The sequence below is a fragment of the Rhinolophus ferrumequinum genome, chromosome 25 (assembly GCF_004115265.2).
Source record: "Rhinolophus ferrumequinum isolate MPI-CBG mRhiFer1 chromosome 25, mRhiFer1_v1.p, whole genome shotgun sequence".
NCBI classification, from domain to species: Eukaryota; Metazoa; Chordata; class Mammalia; order Chiroptera; family Rhinolophidae; genus Rhinolophus; species Rhinolophus ferrumequinum.
The window spans coordinates 16,068-38,274 of NC_046308.1; the positions used below are offsets into that span (position 1 = coordinate 16,068).

Consider the following 22,207-nt stretch of genomic DNA (forward strand, 5'->3'; position numbering starts at 1 on the left):
CTATATCTCAAACTCTTTCCATGTGTGTCATATTTATAAAGCTTTTGTCTTGAGGAAACAGAATCTGTAGTAAGAAGACATAGTTTTCCAAATGCAGTGTGTTCACAGTGTTTTGCTGAACTTCCCAACTTGCCTTGATTTCCCTGAGGCCATTCCATGTGATTCTCCATTTCCCAGACTTTGTCTAAAAATTAAAATAATGTGTTATAAATAAAAACATCTGGGTGGTGAACACACAATGTAATTTATAGATGATGTGATACAGAATTGTACACCTGAAATCTATGTAATTTTACTGACAATTGTCACCCCAATAAATTAAAAAAAAAAAAGAAAAAGACACATATACCATCAGATATACCACTATTCAGTAAAAATCTATTCTAGTTTTTGGGGTAAAAAAAAAAAAAAACATGATTCTGGTATAGCATAAAATTGCCTTAAAAATGCAATGTCATGGGGTTATTTTAGTTTCAGATATCAGATTTGAATATAAGTAAAATCTCTGCACATGCCCCCAAACTCCTGAGCACTGGGAAAAACAGAGCAAAACTAAGAATAAAGACAGGCAAAGGGAACTGATAGTAATTAAACATGGTTTTGAGTTTAAAAGGTTTGCATAATGGGTAAAGAAAGCAAAATAGGCTAAAGGAAAAATGAGCAAAATATAGAGGATGGATGGAATGTCTAAGCATTACATTCATTTAATAAATAATTCTTAAATAACTATTATGTGCAAAACACTGCCAAGCTCAGAACAGCAGAAAACATTGCAAATTAGTTCACAGTCCTCTTAGGAATAAAGTTCTAATGACTACCCAGACAAATTGATGAAAATAAACTCACCAGAAACATCATTGTGATGTTCCAGAATACTGAGAACAGAAATAAGCTAGTAAAAGCTTCCAGAGAAACAAACAAACAAAACAACAACCAAAGATGCATATAATGGAACAAAATTTATCACGGCATCTGATTTCTCATTAACATCACTAGAGAAGAGAAAACAAGGACATTCAGGAGTAAAGTATAAACATTTCAGAGGCCCAGGTCTCAAAATTTATATGAATGCACCCTGCTACAGGAAGCAACTTGAAGAGGTGCGCCAATAAAACAAACCAAGAAAAAAAGATGACAGAATAAATACAGAAAGCCAAATCTGATAGGACACTCCAGGAAAAAAACTGTACATCCAGGTCTTGAAACTAGTTTACACTGGAGCAAGTCAAAAGACACAGGAAAATGAAATTGGCAGAATTACTGATTTCACTGAATGTACCAACAGAATAGACACGTGAAAAAGAGTCTGAGGTTAAATTAATGATAATTGTATTAATTACAAGAACAGGGAAAATTGGCCTGATAAAACAATTCAAGACAAAACAAATTTTTTATGAACAAAAACTACCCACTGTATAGTTGCATGATTTATCTGTGAATAGAAATTACAGTCATAAAGATGTAAAATCTCAGGACAAATCTAACCAAAAGTATGAAGCAACTTTATTAGAATGTTGGGGGTGTGGGCAGAGATAAGGAGGGTGTGAAAAAGCATTAAATCTTCATGCTTCTATACTGAATCATCATCATTGGGGGTAAAAATCAAGGTGCAATAGAATAGGCTGGTTATTTGCATACATGGGGGCAAATACCCAGAGAGAAATAGCCAAGAGATGAAAGTGGTTTTCTCTGATGGGACAGCAAAAAAAGAGGGGGATGGGTACTTTTTAAACATAAAAGAAAATCCCCAAAGCCAAAGATACAAAGTAGATTGGGAACAACAGATGGACTAGGTCCTCAGGCACAGCCCGGAAGTCCTAAAGCAAGGAGCTAACCAAAGTGCTGAACAGAAAAGGGTGTGATGAGGACACAGCTGCAGGTCGGGAGTGGAGACAGGTGACTATGGCACTGCATCATTGCAATTTCCCTGCCGCCCAAATCTGATCCCTCTTATTCACTTTGTACACAACCTCCAAGTTATATTTTCCCAAACATCAGTTCCCAGTTGGGGGTTGTACCTCCCTTCCCAGGTGCACTGAGAAATAAATTTGGGCACTTCTTACTATCACAACAGCTTGTGAGGGAGGGTCACTGGCTGTTAAAAGGTGCTGAAGGGGCGGCAAGTTAGCTCAGTTGGTTAGAGCGCAGTGCTCTTAACAAGGTTGCCGGTTCGATCCCCACATGGGCCATTCTGAGCAGCGCCCTCCACAAGTAGATTGAAACAACTACTTGACTTGGAGCTGATGGATCCTATAAAAACACACTTGAAATAAATAAGTTTAAAAAAAAAAAAAAAAAAGGTGCTGAAGGGCCAGCCCAGTCGCTCAGGTCCTAACGCTGAGGTTGCCAGTTCGATTCCCATACGGGCCAGTGAGCTGCGCCCTCTACAGCTAAGACTGTGAACAACAGCTTTCCCTGGAGCTGGGCTGCCGTGAGCAGCCGGAGGTTAGCGTGAGCTGCTGTGGGCTGCTGTGTGCTGCTGTGTGCCGCCACGAGTGGCTGGTGGCCAGCGTCAATGGGCAGCCATCGTGAGCTGCTGTGTGCTGCCACGGGCTACCGTGTGATGCCATGAGTGGCCGGTGGCCAGCGTGAGTGGGCAGCCACCGTATGCTGCTGTTTGCTGCCGTGCGCTACTGTGTGATGTCATGAGTGGCTGGTGGCCAGCGTGCGTGGCCGGCAGCCTGCGAGAGCTGCCGTGAACGCCCAACTGACAACTAGCTCGACTGCTTCAGTCAGGGGGGAGCACAAGGCTCACAACACCAGCATGGGCCAGGGAGCTGTGTCCTACACAACTAGACTGAGAAACAACGGTTTGAACTAGAGTGGGGCGGGGTGCAGAAAGAAAGGGAGGGAAAAAAAGGTGCTGAAGTCAGAGTTACCATCAAGAAAATGGGCCAGTGAGAAATTGATCTCTGCCCTCAAACCAGACTGATTTAGGATGAATCAAAAACTGCAGCTGAAACAATCCTCCTGATACAAAGACTAAGGGCTGGTGTGTCCTATGCCTGTGACAGAAACACAGGTGCTCAGGGACATAGATCTGCCAGTGACACCAAGATGAATTAACACAGAAAACACAAATGAATGAATTTAGGTAATGAGTACAACAGTCAAGAAATGAGATAATGTTGGCCTTGTGGATGGAGGCTGGGAAGATACAAGACTTATTCTTAAAGGACCAGAGGACTAACAGACTAGAGCAAGAAAGACCAGTGAAGATAACTGCACATAAAGATTTAAGCTGACTTCCCAGGAGCGGGAGAAAGAACTAGAAGACTAGCAGAATGAAGAAACGACAAGCAGAAAGGTGAGAAGCAGCTGTTATGTGGCAGACATGATTCCAGTTTCTCCAAATGAGACACGGGAGTGGTCCATGCAAGGAGATGCCCTATGACCCAATCAAACCCAGTACTGAAGGGCAGATGAAAGAGAGCTGGGGCTGCCAACTACCAGTAGAGAAAAAAGAACTTCAATCTTCAGAATGGAAGTCTTTTAAAAGTTACACTATACGAGGAAAGTGGTGAATATAAAAGTAAGAGCCCTCTGGCCTCAGGAACAGCCAGTGCAGCAGATCGAGTAAGAGGATAAGCACACTGCCATGCTGCGTGGGAGTGGGTGCAGTGGGGTGTCTGTGAGGGGGCTCCAGACAGGAAAGCTGATATTATCACATGATGTAGGGATGTACTTAGAAAGGACAGTGATGGCATCAGAGTCATTAGCATGGAGAAACATGGAAGGGGTAGGTTCCAGTGAGAAGAAAGGAAGTGGGGACTGTCACTGAATATATGTGCAAGGGATTTAAAGATATTATATCATTTAAAAAATAGAAAGGAAGTACAGGGATATAAAACTCATATTGAGAGATGTGAAGAGGAAAAGCTTGCTTAGATGCATAATGAAATGTCCACTGCCATGGGAAAGTCAGAAGGAAACAGAATACCAGAGAGGAAATTAACTTAGAGAATAGTCACAGTGACACAGAAGTACAAACATGAGGTGCATGTCATTTCGGAATTCACACCAATTCTAAATAAGAAGGAAAAAGTCTCAATGTCACAGTCACGTACCTGGCTGGCCCTGACTTGGCACGTGGGACTGCGTCATCCACTGCTCTCCCTCTTGTTCCAACTTGAGGATGATATCAGGTTTGGTGTGTTGATATCCTGTGGATGGGAAATCACAGACAACCTGATCCAAAACCACATAGGACTCGGACTCTGAAGAACGGGGAGGATTCGGTTAAGAGGCAGTATGATGAAGCTGCCTGTTTGTACTGGCAACATAAAGACCACTGAACTAGCATGTTCTGACACCAAAGGGAGGCTAAGAACACCTGGCCTCTAAATACAAGTCCAAAATCGCTAAGTATTTAACAAAGCCCCCCACCCCGGCCCCCCAAGCTTTAGACAACCAAGCAGCAGCATGGGGGTCGCATACTCCATTCAGGGAGGCAGCACCTACCCAGGGAGACCAGGTGGCCATAATTCTCCAACGTCACAATCCTGTACAGGTGCTTCTGCACTGCGTCCAGCAGTTGCCATTCTTCCCAGGTAAAGTGCACACACACATCCGTGAATGACAACGGTCCCTGAAACAGCACATTCCCATTCAACCTCCAAGTATCTGATTGAGTTTGTGGGAAACACAGACTGCCTACCTAGGGGTTCCATTATTCACATTCTACTTTGTGGCAAAAGCAGAATTTCATGATTTACTTACTGGGAAACATCCCATCAATGTGCACAGAATCAGTCAGCCTTTCACTCAATATGAAAACACCAGGTACGAGGTATTCAGCCAGATGCACGTGACATAAAGTTGATAAAATAGTCCTGCTCACAAGAAGTGTTCAGCCAAGGAAAGCAGAGTTAAATACATGCAAATGCAATGGGAGACAGAGAAGCTAAGATGAAAGAACATACAGAGTCATACATGGGCACAGAATAGGAGGACAGAAAATGTCAGGCTGAGTGGAAGGGTGCTTCAGAAGCGAGCACCGCGAGAAAAAATACATCAAAACTTGGTGGAATACAAAGGGCAATAAATAGCTCTAAGTAGTGGCCAGTTTGTGGGGAAAAGATCTGAACATGAAGATACACAAGTGGCCAATAATATGAAAAGATACTCAACATCATACATTACTAGGGAATTACAAATTACAACAATGAGATACCATTCAACACCTACTAGAACGGCTAAATTAAGAAAAAAACCTGACAACACATAAATTTGACCAAACACATGAATATAAATATCCAAGAAGCTCAGAAGTCTCCAAAAACTGAGACATATTATTATCAAATTTTCTAGAGATGAAGACAGAGAGAATCTTGAAAGCATCACAAGAGAAACGACCTGTGACATACAAGGAATCCTCAATAAGATCATGAGCGAATTTCTCATCAGGACCTTTAGAGCCAGAGGGCTCTGGACCCAAATTTTCAAAGAGCTAAAAGAAAAATATTGTCAACCAAGAATCCTCTGTCTGACAAAACTGTCCTTCAAATGTGAGGGAGAAATTAAGACTTTCCCCAGAAGAACAAAAGGGAGTTACCACTCACTAGACCTGCCGTGCAAGAGGTGCTCAAAAGTGTCCTGCAGGTTACAGGAGAGGAACTAGACAGCGACGTGAACTATATGATGGAATACAGACAGTACCCCCACATTTTGTTTTCCACATAATTATAAGATACTAATGCATTTAAAATAATTATCTTTAGAATAGTTTGTATTTTTTGGCTCACAATATATAAAAATGTAACTCTGACACCAACAACCAAAAGGGATGGGGACAGACCTGGGGTACAGTCTGTATGTTCCTGAAGTTAAGTTGCTAGAAATTCAAGTTGTAGTGATAAAAATTTAGGAAGTTAAATGTAATCCTCATGGTAAACACAAATAATTTACACAAAAGGAAATGTGAAAGAAATTGCACTATTTCACTACAAAAGATTCAAGTAAACACAACAGAATACAGTAATGCAGGAATTGAGGGACAAAAAGCTATAAGGTATGTAGAAAACAAATAGCAAAATGACAGAAATAAGTCCCTCCTTCTCAGTAATCACTTTAAGTGTAAATGGATTAAACTCTTCAATCAAAAAAGATTGGCAGAGTGAATTAAAAAAACATGACAACTATATGCTGTCTACACGATTGACTCACTTCAGATCCAAACACACAAACAGACTGAAAATGAAAGAATAAAGATATTCCATGCAAATAAGAACCAAAGCGAGCAGGAGCGTCTGCACCAACATTGGGCACAACAGACTTCAAATCCAAAAAGGTTGTAAGATAGAAGGGTGTTATATATTATTAAAGATTCAATACAGCAAGAAGACATAATAATTATAAACAGTTATACACCTAATGGCAGATCAACAAAATAGATGAAGCAATTGAAGGGAGATGAAAGAATTGAAGGGAAAAACAGAGTTTTGTAATACTAGTTGGAAATTTCAATAAACCACATTCAAAAATGGATAGAAAAAACACACAGAAAATAAGTGAGAAAACAGAAAACTTAAACCAACTAGATCTCAAACACAAAGGAATTGAAAGCAGGACCGTAAAGAGATAGTTACACCCATGTTCACCACAGCTAAAATGTGGGAGCAGATAGCATCCATCGTGGGACAAAGCAGCGTGTGGTGGTACATACGTACGATGGACTTACCTATCATTCAGCCTTAAAAAAGAAGGACATTCTGCAATTTCTACATTTGGATAAACCTTGTGGACATTGTCAAATGAAATAAGCCAGTTACAAAAAGATAACTACTGTATGATTCCACTTATGTGAGGTCCCTAGAGCAGTCAACCTCACAGAGACAGAAAGTAGATGGTAGTGCCAGGGTTACACGAGGGGGATGGGAGTGAGTGTTTAATGGGTGTTGAGTTTCATTTGTGCAAAGTGAGGAGTTGTGGAGATGGGCGGGGAGACGGTTGTGCAATTATGAATTTATATAACACTGAATTGTTCACTTAAAATTTGTTAAGATTCAAATATACGGTGATGAAGAGAACTGACTCTGGGTGCTGAACACACAATGCAATATATAGATGATGTATTACATAATTGTACACTTGAAACCTATATAATTTTATTAACCAACGTCACCCCAATAAATTTAATTTTAAAAATTGAAAAAAAAATAAATTGAGAACAGATGGTTAAGATGATAAGTAGGTGCAGGATCTATATGGTCAAAACTACAAACAATAGTTTAAAAAAATGAAAGATTAAAAAATGGAAAGGTACACTTCGTTCATAGATTGAGGAACTCAGTATTGTAAATTCTATAAATTCTCCCCAATTTGATTTACAGATTCACTTGTAATTCCAATTAAAATTATAGCAAGTTTTTCTGTAGCTATCCGCAAGCTCTTCTATAATTAATATGAAAAGGCAAAGAAACTGGAATAGCCAAAACAATTCTGAAGAAGAAAGATGGGCACTCCTACTACATACTTTAAGACTTCCTCCACAATCAAGACATGTAATACTAGTGAAACATTACACACAAAGATCAGTGGAACAGAAAAGAGAGCCTAGAAATAGACCCTCACAAACACTGTGTCCTGATTTCTTTTCACAAAGACACAGAGGCAATTCAGGGGAGAAATAATAACCTCTTCAACAAATGGGGCTGGGACTATTGCACATCCATAGACATAAAAAATGAACCTTGATAAAAACTCCATACCCTGTACCAAAATTAGCTAAAAATGGATCAAAGACTTAACCATGAAAGCCAAAACTACAGAAGTTCTAGAGAAAACTAAGAGAAAATTTGTGTACTTTAGTTTGGACAATGAGATGTTAGATTCGACACCCAAAGCATAATGATTTTAAAAATAAACATTGAGAAAGTGGACGTTATCAAAATTAAAATACTTGCTCAATGAACGTTGATGGTATGAAAATGATAAGACAAGTCAGAGACTGGGAGAAAATATTTACAAATTTTCTACCTAAGGTCTTGAATATGGAATATGAGAAGAATTCTAAAAAAAAAAGACACGAAAACAAGATCTAAGCAGATACTTCAGCAAAGATATACAGAGAGTAAAACACATATGAAAAGATGCTCAGTAATACGAGGCATTAGGGAAATGCAACTTAAAACCACAATGAAATAGCACCTCACATCTGTTAGGATGGCACAGATTTTAGAAACTTGACACCACCAAGCACTGGCTAGGACTACGAGCAGCAGGGACTGTCACTGCTGCACAGATTGTAAAATTGCAGCCACTCTGGAGGACACTTTGTAACAAAGCTAAAGTTAGTCTTACTATTCAATCCAGCCATTTTGTTCCTAGGTTAATTTATCCACCTGATCTGAAAACCCACTTCCACCCAAAAACCCATATGTAAATATTGATCTCATTCATAATCACCAAAAACTAGAAACATCTTATTATCAATAAAGACTTATTATCAATAAAGAAAGTGGGGTACTGGCACAGGGGTAGAAAAGTAGCCGTGGAGCAGTAAAGAGCTATGAAACAATACCTCTAGGCACCTGACACACAACAGAGGTGCCACTGCAGAGCCACAGGTAACAGTCGCCTCAATGGGGCGGGGACAATCAAGTAACTCTGTGGAAAAAAGAAATCTTCACTCTTACTCACACCAAACAAAAAATTAACTCAAGATGGACTGTAGCTCTAAATATGAAAGCTAAATATAACTAAGAAAAATGTCTTCATGAGCTTCGGAGAAGAAAAAAGTTCTGAAATTGAACACAAAAAGCACTAGCAATAAAAGAAAAAAATTGGATGATGTGATACAGAATTGCACACCTGAAATCTATGTAATTTTACTAACAATTGTCACCCCAATAAATTAAAAAAAAAAATAGTCAAAAAAAAAAAGAAAAAAATTATAAACCAGAATAAGTTAAAATTAGACATATCTGTTCGTCAAAAGATAGTGTTCCCAGAATGAAAAGGCAACCCAAACAACAACAAAACTGTAAATAAATAGTGAACCATAGTTAATACTGTGCACACTGAGGTATTTAGAGGGAGGCTTGCTGATGTCCGAAATATATTAAGAAATGCACCAAAAATAAGATGGGTTAATGGATGCATCGAAGGAAGGAAAAATGGATAATGTGAAAAAGCAGGGAGGGTAAAATATTAATGGATAAGTGATGGAAAGACAGACGTTGACTGTAAAACCTCTTCAACTTTTCCCTGTGTTTGAAACTTTTCCAAACAGAACACTAGAAGTAAAAGAAGCACCCAAGTAAATTGAATATGGATTTGGTACCAAGTTTGTTTTAAACTTTAATGTGCATGGATCACTGAACCTGTTAAAATGAAGAATCTGATATAACGGCGTTTGATGAGCGGCCTGAGAGTCTGCACTTCTAACCAGCTTCCAGAATATTAAAAAATCATTTAAATCAATAGAAAACATCCACAAATGGTGAGACAATTTCAAAGAAGCAAGATAAAAGGTGCTTAGCCAACAGGAAATGCAAACTAAGCCCATAGATGCCGCCACAGGATCCCCAGAAAGGCTCAAATTAGAGAGACTAACAATAGTGAATGCTTCCCTAGGACGTGAGGCGTGAGGCGAGTGGATGCTCAGAGCAATGGTACACAGGCCGGTGGATGTAAGAGGCAGGATGCTTCTGAAACAGTGTCCAACGAAAAGCATAGTGATGTAGCAGGATACACAGGTGCACACATGAGCCTGAATTAAAAGTTCATACACAGCAATAATGATACACACTTTGTAAAAACATAAACAAAACAATATCCACATAAACAAAATAATTCTGGGAGTGGTGGTGGAAAGAAAATGGGAGTATGGGGCAACCAGGAAATACATCAATAAAGGAAGATAGGACCCTTCCAGGAACCAATAATGATAAACAGGCCTTGAACTGAAGAGTGATTAACTGAACCCTTCAATCTAAGGACCCCCATCCCATGCCCCATAAAAATGAATGAATGAATAAAAGGAAGAAAGAGAAGAAGTGGGGACTAAACAAGCAACTCACCTGGGACGTGGCGGTTTTCGGCTGCTCCTGGGAACTAAACAGCCACTCTAGGACCTGCTCTGTCCTGAGGCTCTTGTGCCTCGGCTGGGGTTCTCTAGGGAGGGGGCTCTGGGCAGGGGTCCCTTGACGCAGGATGGATTCCTGACTGTGGAGCCTTCTGATCCTACCGCATGGACTGTCTCCTTCCTGGAGGGGTGGGACCTGTAGGCTCAGAGCAAACTCACTTTAGGGAGCCTATATCCTCTGGGCTCCAACTGTCATCTCTTTTGTTAGAGACCTGGTAAGCAGGAGGCCAGGCTGGGTGTTCTGCAGACTGGGGTCTGTGCCACTGTGGGGCAGAGTTGAGACAAAAGGAAAATGGAAAACCCAACACACTGACGAAGTGCCCCTCCCCAGACTCTGCAAAGGCTCCAGGAACCCCAAAAGTGCAGCAACCACCCTGAGATTCAAACAAATTTGGGAAGCCACTTAAATAAGAAGGCGACGCCAAATGCTAAGAAATAAATAACTGTTTCAGATGGGGTGCACAAAAGTAGTAGATTTTAAATGAAATACTCTGTTTCCGTTAAAGTTCCTTCTCCCACTCTTTAGATGTCCACGAACAATTCACTTAACCTCTCTCACTGACTATTACATTTTGTTGTTAAAACATTTAGAGTAGGATGAGATCAGGGTAGCAGTGGTTTTTCAATCTCCTCAAAACTCCCAATTAAAACAAGAGATCTACCAGAATAGTTAAAGACATCTATAACAGACACACAAACAAACAAAACCGAGGTGACAGGGTCCCCTTACAAACCTCAGGATATAGGGAGCTGTGATTCAACTGCCAGGGAAGTGTGGAAAATGCAGGAAGATTCTGAGGGGCCACACACGGCACATCTCCAGTCACCAGGAAACGTGCATCCCCAGAGGGCAGCACCTCCCCTGAGTGGAATCTGAATAACCCTTCTCAGGCTCAGAATGGCAGGTGATTAAAAATATATATTCCCAGAGTCACTAAGTAACCTACCAGTGCCGTGGGCTTCTCAGAACAGGAGGATCTGAGAAATAATCAGAGAGGGAGGGGGAGGGGAAGAATGAGATAAAGAGAGAAGTATCCAGAGGAAGCTTATTACACACATTTTTTTGAACCACAAAATAGAAGATATAAATCTAAGACAAAGCATCTTGAACTCTAGAAATAGGGCTGAGGCAGAAAAAAAGGCTTTCTGACAAAACTTTGCAATGAATCAGGTCAGGGGTACGTGTGTATGTGTGTGCACGTGCTTATATTTTGAAAAGAATCACTGACAACAGGGACGAGAAACTAAAAATGGTTACTCTGTGGCAGACAAGGAATAGGGCAGAAAGGATCACCGCAGGCTGGTCTAATGCACCATTATACAGTTTCTACTTTGGAATCACATAAATACTTTACATGATACAAGTAGTGAGGGCAATGCCTAAAGTTGAAAAGAAATGTCAACAAATACATGTATTAAATTAGAAACAAAAGTAACAAAAGACAATTTTCCTAACTGACCTTAACATGTGGTATTTGTGTATTCTTCGGATAAAAATGAGCTACAAGACATACTGACTTCATGTAGTATCCTTGTTAGTAATAATAAAGTGTTATTTTAAAACTGTTTTATGTACACTGTAAGACATGACACTGATAGCTGTTGTCAACAACCAAGACATGTAGCATGTGACAAAAACATGCAGGAGTGAGGGTCTTTAACCCTTCTACGTTCCTTTTAGGGATGTAAAATGGAGCAACCACATTGGAACCAGTTTGGCAGTTCCCCAAAACATTAACCAGAGTTCATATTACCAGCAATTCCACTCTTCAGTATCTGGCCAAGAGAATGAAAAATGTATGTCCTGTTATGCAAATGTTTGTGATGGCATTATTCATAATAGCCAAAAAGTGGAAACAATCCAAACATCTGTCAGTGGAGGAATGGGTAACAAAATGTGGTCCATCTACATATACAAATGCATGTTATTTAGCCATAAAAAGAAATAAAGGGGCCAGCCCGGTGGCTCAGGCGGTTAGAGCTCCATGCTCCTAACTCTGAAGGCTGCCGATTCGATTCCCACATGGGCCAGTGGGCTCCCAACCACAAGGTTGCCAGTTCAATTCCTCGAGTCCTGCAAGGGATGGTGGGCTCCGCCTCCTGCAACTAAAATTGAATACTGCACCTTGAGCTAAGCCTCCGCTGAGCTCCCAGATGGCTCAGTTGGCTGGAGCGCATCCTCTCAACCACAAGGTTGCCGGTTCGACTCCTCCAAGGGATGGTGGGCTACATCCCCTGCAACTAGCAACAGCAACTGGACCTGGAGCTGAGCTGCGCCCTCCACAGCTAAGACTGAAAGGACAACAACTTGAAGCTGAATGGCACCCTCCACAACTAAGATTGAAAGGACAACAACTTGACTTGGAAAAAAGTCCTGGAAGTACACACTGTTCCCCAATAAAGTCCTGTTCCCCTTCCCCAATAAAAATAAAAATCTCTAAAAAAAAAAAAAAAAGAAAAGAAAGAAATAAAGCACTGATAAATATTACGTACAAAGATCAACTTTTGTGGTACATATGCCTGATAATTAGCTTTTTTTCTTTTCTTTTTTTTTACTATATTGTAACTGTTTTGCATTAAGCTTTTGATGGCTGAAGCATCTACTTTAAAGACATCCACCTAAAATGTGCTTGGCCAGCTACACAGTCAGAGAAAGCCCGACTGCCTCACCCACGAACTTCCCTTTAATAAAGTCCAGGTTGATCTAAATACAGTATTTTGCCGTGTACAATGCACACTTTTTGGCACAGATTTGTGAGGGAAAAATAGGGATGTGCATTATACATAGGTAGTACTAATTCCATATCTATATAAATGTTAATTCTTTCATTTATTCTTATGATTTAAAAGTGTAACTCTAGAAATCAATGATATCCATACACAAAATAATACCCTGGAATATGATAATCGGTTTTGTTGAACCAACAACAAAGTGTTCTTGGCCTTCTAGGATGCGTAAATATTGTAAACTTGTTACCAGGATATAAAATTTCTTGTACCTTGTATCTGTTCTTGTGTTTTGTAATTGTTATGTAAAATTTCTTATACCATAATACGTTAAAACATAAATGCTAAAATTCATTTACAGTACAAAAAACAAGTACCTATATGTAAACAAATAAAAATTAAAATTAAAAAATTAAGGTGAGGGTTCAACTTTTCTCAGAACGATAGTAAACCTAAAAGACAATAAAAATCAATTATTTATGTTATAAACTTTTCAAACTTTAATGTAGTACAGAATTGTACACCTGAAATCTATGTAATTTTACTAACAATTGTCACCCCAATAAATTTTTAAAAAAATAAATAAAATAAAAATAAAAAAATTAAGGTGAAAGATTTGTTTCCCGAAAGTTTGGGCCAAAAACATGGGCGTGCATTATACACAGGAGCGTATTACACACGTCAAAATATGGTACCTGCTCGCTTGACCCAACAAAGAGTGAACCTGTGAAACCCAAGGTGCTCCCGTCATGGACCCCAATAAAGGCAGAACCTCAGGGCTCACAGCCCAGTGCACTCCCTCTCTAGCCAGGAACCTTCAAGGCCTGTGAGGAACAAACCTTGGGGGCCACTACAAAGAGGGACCACTGGACTAAAACTGACTGAACGATACAGTTTAAAAGGATGAATTCTAGGGTATACAAATCAGACCTCAATAAGGCTCCTATGAAGAGTGACTTTTAACTTCAGTGATTCTGAGTGATTTGCTGGTTTTACAGCCCAGATTTACAACATTTCCATCAGCCGGGAAGACATGGAAATGTGTACACATCAGTCAGTGTTCAGGGACAGCTTTCTGGAAATGAGAGAAAACACCATACTCACCCAGATGGCAGCCGTGCGCACCCTCGTGGCCATCCCCACGCAGGTCTGTGCTCTCCGTGGGAGGGCTGCTGGGGAAGAGAGCGTTAGGGGCGCGGGCTCCCTGCCCCACCCACCCCCGCGAAGGAGGACGCTCCTGCCCCCCAGAGGAGGGTCCGGGGACCCCGACACCTGCCCTTCCCACGGCTGAGACTCTCCCTCGGGAGGACACTGGGTGTGACCTCCGTCCCTCACCGACACACGGCCCGGCAGGAGGGAGTGAGGCCGCAAGGGTTCGTACCGTCCCGCCGCCTTGACTCAGTTCCCCGGCTCCTTCAAGCCCTGAGTGGGCAGCGGGGGTTTGGGGAGATCGGCTGCCTCCATTTCACCTCCGGGCTCAGCAGCCAGATCGGCCTCCTCCTCAGTCTTGACTTTGAGGTGGCCTGGGCGCTGGCGCGACGGTGGCCCGGGGACGATGAGGACAGAGCACTCCAGTTTGTCACCACGAGGGGCCACGGCACCCGGCTGCACAACGAAGATCCGAGGGCCTGGCGGAGCCAATGGCGGTGATAGGAACACAGGCACGCACAGGAAATGCGTCATTGAAACCGGAAGGTAGCAAGAACTACAACTCCCAGAAGCCTCTGCGGGAATTTCTGCCGCTCAGAGGGAGCAGAGGTCTGCGGGGAGGGGGTGGGGGCTGTTGCTGCTGCTGCTGCCAGGACTCTGAGGCTCTCCCGGCCCAGGTTTTCGGACCCCGCCCCTGCGGGCTTTAAAAACTATAGAGAATCGGGGCAGCTGGTTAGAATTCAGTGCTCTTAACAACAAGGCTGCCTGTTTGATCCCCACATGGCCACTGTGAGCTGCACCCTCCACAACTAGATTGAAACAACTATTTGACTTGGAATTGATGGGTCCTGGGAAACACACACTTAAGATAAATAAAAGTGAAAAAAAATATATATATATATAATTGTAATATATAATTAATACAATTATTTTAAGTTAAATAATATAATTATTTTAATTATATTTAATTTAAAATAATATAATTATTTTAATTTAAAAGTAAAATATATATATAATTATTTTAATATATAATTAATATAATTGACCATGATAGCACAGGCGTGACAGGTCCCTGCTTCTTGGAAATAGAAAATTCCTAATATACACTTGAATGATTAAAACATTCATAACAACATAGGAACATTAATAACAATTCTATATGAATGAGTTTCCCAGAAAAAATAGTGAGAAGTCAAACTTTTACACATTTTTGTGGGTGACGGGGAACGCTTCCAAAATCTGGCTTAATAGGAAACAGCTGGATTCTCATATTGGCCTCTGCATTCAGGCTGCAGGTGTTGTCTTGTGGAAGTAGACAAAGGAAGTAAGGCTACACAGAGGTACGTAGTGGGGGAAAACAGGGTATTTTAATGTATTTATCAGATAATTGTGGGTATTCCTTTTAGATAGTACAGGATGAATAAGGGATGCCTGAGTTGCAGTGTACAACCTGAAATCATACGGGTATTGACCTTAATAGAATCAGCTAGATATTCCTCCAACAACAAAAAATGGGTTTACGTGAGGAAAAAGAATTGCCGCCCAGTACATGCAGCCATGGAGAGCCATGCAGCAAGTCCCCAGCACAAAAGGGAGATTCTTTTCTAGAAGGAGTTTGGAGAGCTGTTATAACCAAGGGGCTCTTCCTGCGGAGCTTATGCCGTCCCTGTAGCTCCCCCTACAGGCCCTCCACATTCCAGTCTTGGGGGAGGTCTTTATTTTTCTTACGCAGGTAACCGGGTTTTTTTGTTTGTTTTCAATATTACATTAAAATCCACTGGTGTATCTTGCACTTTAAATCGTTTTTTGTAACATTGTTCATTTTTTGTAACATTTTTGTAACTTTTTTGTAACATTTTTGTAATATTTTTGTAATCGAATGTGTAACATTGTTCTCTGGTTATTTGGAAAACTATGGGTTCAGAGACAATTAAGTTTGCGAACTTGTTGCAATGAAAATGCGAACCTGTTTTGATATCAGAGGGATTATTCACTATGAATTTGTACCAAGTGGATAGTTAACCAAGTTTACCATTTGAAAGTGCTGAAAAGGCTGCGTGAAAAAGACGACCTGAACTTTCCACGAATAATTCATGGCTCCAGCTCACATGGCACTGTCTGTGACGGAGTTTTTAGCCAGTAAACAGATAACTGTATTGGAACACCCTCCCTGCTCACCTGATCTGGGCCTCAGTGACTTCTTTTTTTACCCGAAGATAAAGGAAATATTGAAAGGAAGACATTTAATGACATTCAGGACAGCAAGGGTAATACGACAATAGCTCTGATGGCCCTTCCAGAAAAAGAGTTCCAAAATGACTTTGAAGGATGGACTAGGCACTGGTGTCTGCATAGCTTCCCAAGGGGAGTACTTCGAAGGTGACCATTGTGATATTCAGCAATGAGGTATGTAGCACTTTTTCTGGGATGCGTTCAGAAACTTAATTGTAAGACCTCACATGTGGATCTTCCAAATGTTGACACATTCCATTTCATAATATAAATAATCATATTCCATATCATCATTAGTCTTAAGTACTTGGAAGCTGTGACATTCACAGTGGCAGATACAAGTTTTCCAAAATTCTATATTCCATTTGAAGCCTAATTTTAAATTGCAAAGAAATGCTGTCATTTGTTTTGCATGAATTTTCTTTCATGCAAAGTTCAGCTTCCAAATCAAATGATGACACAAGTGATTTTCTGGAGACAGCAGTGGAACTTCAATATAAATCACAGAATGTTTGTTGCACAGATATTACAACATAGGTACTCAAGAGTTGAGATTTAATAAAATTACATTATTTTTAGAAAATCCACTATTTGAGATTAAAAAGCTAATTTTTAGAATAGTCTTTCCAGAATGTATTTAGTCCTGTATTTTTATTTTGTCTTTCATTTTGCTCCATATTGTCCATATTTTGCAATAGCTTAATTAAATTGTCTTAGTGCTTTTTACTATAAAATACATTTTCTTTTGAAGCACTTGTGTTTCTTGTAACAGGTATGTTTTTATCAAGTTGGTTTCTCTCAGTCAATAATTTAGTAAGTGGTATAATCCATCTGATGTCTAAATGTGAACACTAATCAGAGTCTGGATGTGTAATGCATTCCTTGGTTGGATTGTATGTTTTGTGTATATGAATATGTTAAATTAAAAACCTGTTAAAATTAAGACCTGCTATTAGATAGTAAGCATTTTACATAGACAATAGATTTGATTTCACTGTCATTCCCTTCAAATGCGAAAGGCTACAATTGGCAGAAACAATTACGCAAAGAAAGGAAGAATAAGTGCCATCCATCCATGAAGTGTCATATATCATCCTTTACCTTTTAAGGAAAAGTCCATTAATTGACCTATGAAAATTTAGGGGGCAATAATGTCAAAAAGACCAGAAAATAGAAAACATAAACTAACTTTTAGCGCTAGCCCTTTATCAAAAAAATGAATATCAGTAATCTACAGCAAAACGTGGCAATTGAAAAATTGAATGAAATAGTACTCAAAATAAAAGAGCTACAGAAAGCTTTGAGGAAACGTTATTTCTCTTTTTACAAATTCTGCTTATGATTCTTTTTTTAAAATTGTGTGTGTGTGTGAGAGACATACCCAAACGTGTGTAGTGTTTGTGCACATAGATACATATGTGCATAAGTGTAGTTTATAAGAACAGCATGAAGATAGAGAATAAGGAATGAAGTCTTGCATATATCAATAAAATTATTTTTTAATGCTGCATTAAGAACATCTTTAAGTGAAATGTCACATTTTAAAAAACTGAATGTGGTGAATAAAATAGCTACTAATTAATAAACTCTGGTACCATTTCCTTGATGCATGATAAATGCTAATTGTTTTACCGACAATTGCTTTTGCACCATTGGTGCAAATGCAACAAATAATGTCTTAAATTTGGGATTATCAGTGATAACTAAAATTTTTTCAACCTTTCTGTATGGGTGAAATTTTTCATAACATATTTGGGGGGAAGTATAGTGGACAGCAGGCCAGATGTGGACGATGATCTATTGTTTGCCAACTCCTGGTAAATTACCCTAGGCCAATACATCACTGTCTTGTTCTTACAGCATTACTGTGAGCCTTGACAAGTAGTAGGTCAAAACACTTTTTACTGTTCTTCAAAGTGGTTTCGGTTATTTTCATTCCTTTGGTCTTGCATGCACATTTTAGACTTTGATTACCCACTTCTGCATGTACCACCCTTTATGTATATTGTGGTTTGTCTGTTAGGATGTATCTCCATGTGCCAAGCACTGGGTCTTCATTATCCAATAACTACCCTCTCCCCTTCCACTTTGCTGCCAGATGACTATGTGTTTACTTCTTGGTTGGCGATAAATTTATGACACCTCCCCATTCGTGATTCACTGGATGAATGTTGATTTCTTCATTGATTTATTCAACATTTGAGAAATATTTCTTGAATGCCAAGTATGAGCCTGCCACGATTATTAGACACAGAAGATACATCAATAACTAATGTTCCTTGTCATACATTGAGGCAGGAGGACATCTAATAAATGATATATTGATTTTTTAAAAAAGTGACAAGTACTATGGGAAAAATCAAAGGTAAATGGGATTGGTAGTGCCAGTGGGGTACCTGCAATTTTAAGTAGAGCAGTGTCTTCCTAGGCCAGCTGTAACAACTACAACAGAGTATAGGCTTAAAAAACAGAAATTTATTGTCTCACATGTCTGGAGGCTACACACCCAAAATCAAGGTGTCGGTAGCATTGGTTCCTTCTGCGGTTATGAGGGAAAGATGTGTTATAGGTCTGTCTCCTGACTAGTAGACCTGTCTTCTGTGTCTCTTAACATCATTTTAGTCTACGGGGCTGGACAATTAAGTTCGCGAATTCATTCTAGAAAAAGTGCTACACACCTCATTACTGAATATCACTACAGTCACCTTCGAAGTGCTCCCCTTGGGAAGCTATGCACCGACACCAGTGCCTAGTCCACCCTTCCAAGCAGTTTTGGAACTCTTTTTCTGGAATGCTCATCAGAGCTGTCGTCGTATTACTCTTGATGTCCTGAATGTCATCAAAATATCTTCCTTTCAGTATTTCCTTTATCTTCAGGAAAAGAAAGAAGTCATTGGGGGCCAGATCAGGTGAGTAGGGAGGGTGTTCCAATACAGTTATGTGTTTACTGGCTAAAACCTCCCTCACAGACAGTGCTGTGTGAGCTGGTGCGTTGTCATGATGCAAAAGCCATGAATTGTTTGCAAAACGTTCATGCAGCCTTTTCTGCACCTCCAAATAGTAAACTTGGTTAACCATTTGTCCAGTTGGTATAAATTCATAATGAATAATCCCTCTGAAACCAAAAAAAGGTTAGCAACATCGTTGCAACAAGTTCACAAATTTAATTGTCAGACCTCGTATGTGTGTCACTGTCCACATTTACCCCATTTTTAAAATAAGAACAGTGATACTGGATTAGTGCTTTCCAATGACTTCGTTTTAACTTGATCACTTCTGTAAAGACCCTTTATCCAAAAAGGGACTGCATTCTGGTCCTGGAAGATGTAACTTCAAAGTATGAGCTTTGAGAAGACACAATTCAATCCAAAGCAAGCAGTCAGGGTAGAACTCATTTGTAAGGTGATACACCCAAAATTTAATCCTTTGCCATAGGGCTGTGTGATGAGGGAACTTTGTCACTAAAAATATCTAAAACGTAATTCCTAATGGATGGAGTCAAAAGTAGGTGGCTTTTCCAACCGTTTGAAGGCCCAAATCTGTGGAATCTCTATTCCTTTGCCATCCATCTCTTAAATTCATCTTATACTTGAAGTATCTTTCCAACCTCGACCAATAGCTGTTTATATACACCACTACTTTGTTTCTACTTGATTCCTGTACAGCTGCTGAGACACTAGCAACATAATCAGCTTGCAACTTAGCTTAGGACAAACTTAACCCTATCAAGTTATTTTCACTTCTTGCCATGTAACAGGAAAGCCAATGCCACACATTTAGTCAGAGTGTGCTTAATGGATGGAAGAAGATACTTTGATTCTCCGTGGGCCTATAGCTTTGGAGACTGTGATGCAGGCATTTTTAATTTCCTCGGTGGTTTCCCATTCCTCTTTGGAAATTGCCAAGAACCTTAGCCAGATGTGGAGCCATCAAGGAGTTGCAGAAACTAGATTTTGGAGCCAAAGTGATCTGGGTTTGAACCCTGGCTCCTCTACTTCTTATTGTGCAACCTGGGACGGGTCACTTTGAGCTCATGAAGTGGAAGGAAGTTGATACATATGAACAGATTTCCCGTGAACTTTAAATGAGATGGTGCATGTAACTCGCATGCCACGTGACTTTTTTGAACTTAGTTTACTTTCTTCCATTGAGATTCTAATTTCTATTCAGTAGCTGCATCATTTTAGGTTATTGCATCTTCAACATAATGACAATACAGAGGGAGACAGAGGAGTTTTGAGGAAGATCTGAGTCAATTTGTCTCTGGAGAGAATAACAATGGTACTATTTGTTTTTCAGATTAGAATAGCTAATTTTATAAGACCTTGTACTATTATCTTACTGAGATTGGCCACACACTTGCTAGGTATTTTTTAATTGAAGCTCCATCATTTACTAGCTATGTGAATTTGGACAAATTACTTAAAAATTCTAAACTCTAGTTTCCTTAACTATAGTGGGGAGAATACTATGTTCTTCATGTAGGGTTATAGATAATCTAATGCATTAAAGGGCTTAGCAGTTTGTACCTCATATCTACAGTTTTAAAAATCAGTAATTGCTACTACTTATTAGCATTCTCTTGGAGCTACAGATTGTTTTCCCCAAATCCCTGGTTTTCTGAAAAAATATTTAAATCAGCTTTATTGAGGTATAAGTTACACACAGCAAACTGAGTCCATTTAAAGTGAGTTTAGCAAATGAAGAGAGTCATGGAACCACCACCAACAACATACAGATCATTCCCAGTAGTTCCACTGTGGTCCTGTTTGCAGCCCATTGCTCTCCCTCCCGCAGCCAAAGGCAACCATAGATTCATCTGTTGTCATTATAGATTTTGTGATTTACAATTATACACATGGGAGTCACCGTGTGTACTCTTTTGTGTCTGACTTCTTTTACTTAGAATGTTTTTGAGATTTAACCATGCTGCTGGGTGTATCAATAGAATTCCATTATATGGCTATACCACAATTTGTTTATCCATTCACATGTTGTGAATTATTATACACAAGATCTGTTCTTTACATAGACCTAAGTTTTCAATTCAAGGAATGGAATTGATGTGATGTGGTAACTGTATGTTTAGCATTTTAAAAACATGCCAAACTGTTTTCCATAAAGGCTGCATTATTTTATAATCCCACCAGCAGTGGATGAGGTTTCTGATCTCTCAATTCTTATCAATTATTACATTTTTAATTTTAATTGTGCTACTGGCTGTGAAGTACTATCTTCTTGTGGTTTTCATTTGCATTTCACTAGTGACTAATGAATGTTGAGCCTCTTTACATGGGTTTAATGGACAGTCAGCCCCATGTATTCTTTTAAGTGAAGCATCTGGTAACATATTTTGTTTGTCTTACTACCTAACTTATAAAGGTTCTTTGTATTCTGGTTTCGTGTCTTTGTTAGATAAATGTACTGTGAATACACACTATTCTGTGGCTTGCCTTTTTATGTACTTAATGATGTTTACAAAAGAGATGGGGTTTTTAATTTTTTAAGAAGTCCAATTAATCATTTCTCCTTTATGATTCTTGCTTTTTGTGCTATAAGAAATCTTTCCCTAGACAAGGGCCATAAACATTTTCTCCTATTTTCTTGTACATATTATAAAGTTATAGCTTTTACATTCAGGTTTGTGATTTTGAATTTTTTATATGTAATGTCATGTAAGGGGAGTTTTTCCCCCACACAATTATCCAGTTGTTATACCACCACTGGCTTAAAACACTATCTTTTCTACATTGAATTATTTTGGCACTTGTGTCAAAATTTAGTTGACAGTGCATGTGTCCATTTATGGACTGTTGTACTGATATATATCTTTCCTCGTGCCAACATTTCATTAGTGTACTCCTATAGTAAACTTTGAAATGGGTTGGGTAAGCCCTCCAACGTTGTTCTTAAAAACAAAACAAAAAAACAAAAAACAAATGCTTTGGTTAGCTTAGGTCCTTTAAATTTCCATGTAAATTTTGGATTGCCTTGTCAGTTTTCACACAGCTG

At 39.5% G+C, this 22,207-nt stretch overlaps 1 protein-coding gene across 1 annotated transcript; it reads right to left on the reverse strand.

The window, feature by feature from the left end:
* Window positions 1–7: 7 nt before the first annotated feature.
* On the reverse strand, window positions 8–14,205 carry LOC117017806 (zinc finger protein 268). The gene is made up of 7 exons (XM_033098401.1): window positions 14,196–14,205; window positions 13,919–13,983; window positions 10,023–10,223; window positions 4,462–4,588; window positions 4,068–4,163; window positions 847–875; window positions 8–184 (listed from the first exon to the last, which is right to left on the reverse strand). Exons 2-7 carry the CDS (start codon window positions 13,949–13,951, stop codon window positions 8–10), a joined length of 663 nt encoding a protein of 220 aa, XP_032954292.1. The 5' UTR covers window positions 13,952–13,983; window positions 14,196–14,205.
* Window positions 14,206–22,207: the final 8,002 nt, after the last annotated feature.

What these genes read in the sequence shown, in the direction of transcription:
- LOC117017806 (XM_033098401.1), bottom strand. Translation starts at nt 13,951, where the DNA reads ATGGCCACGAGGGTGCGCACGGCTGCCATCTGG. An exon ending in TGGCCACCTGGTCTCCCTGG is followed by an intron (nt 4,164 to 4,461) that starts GTAGGTGCTGCC and finishes TCCCATCCACAG; the next exon opens with GATATCAACACACCAAACCT. An exon ending in ACATCACAATGATGTTTCTG is followed by an intron (nt 185 to 846) that starts GTGAGTTTATTT and finishes TTTAATTTTTAG; the next exon opens with ACAAAGTCTGGGAAATGGAG.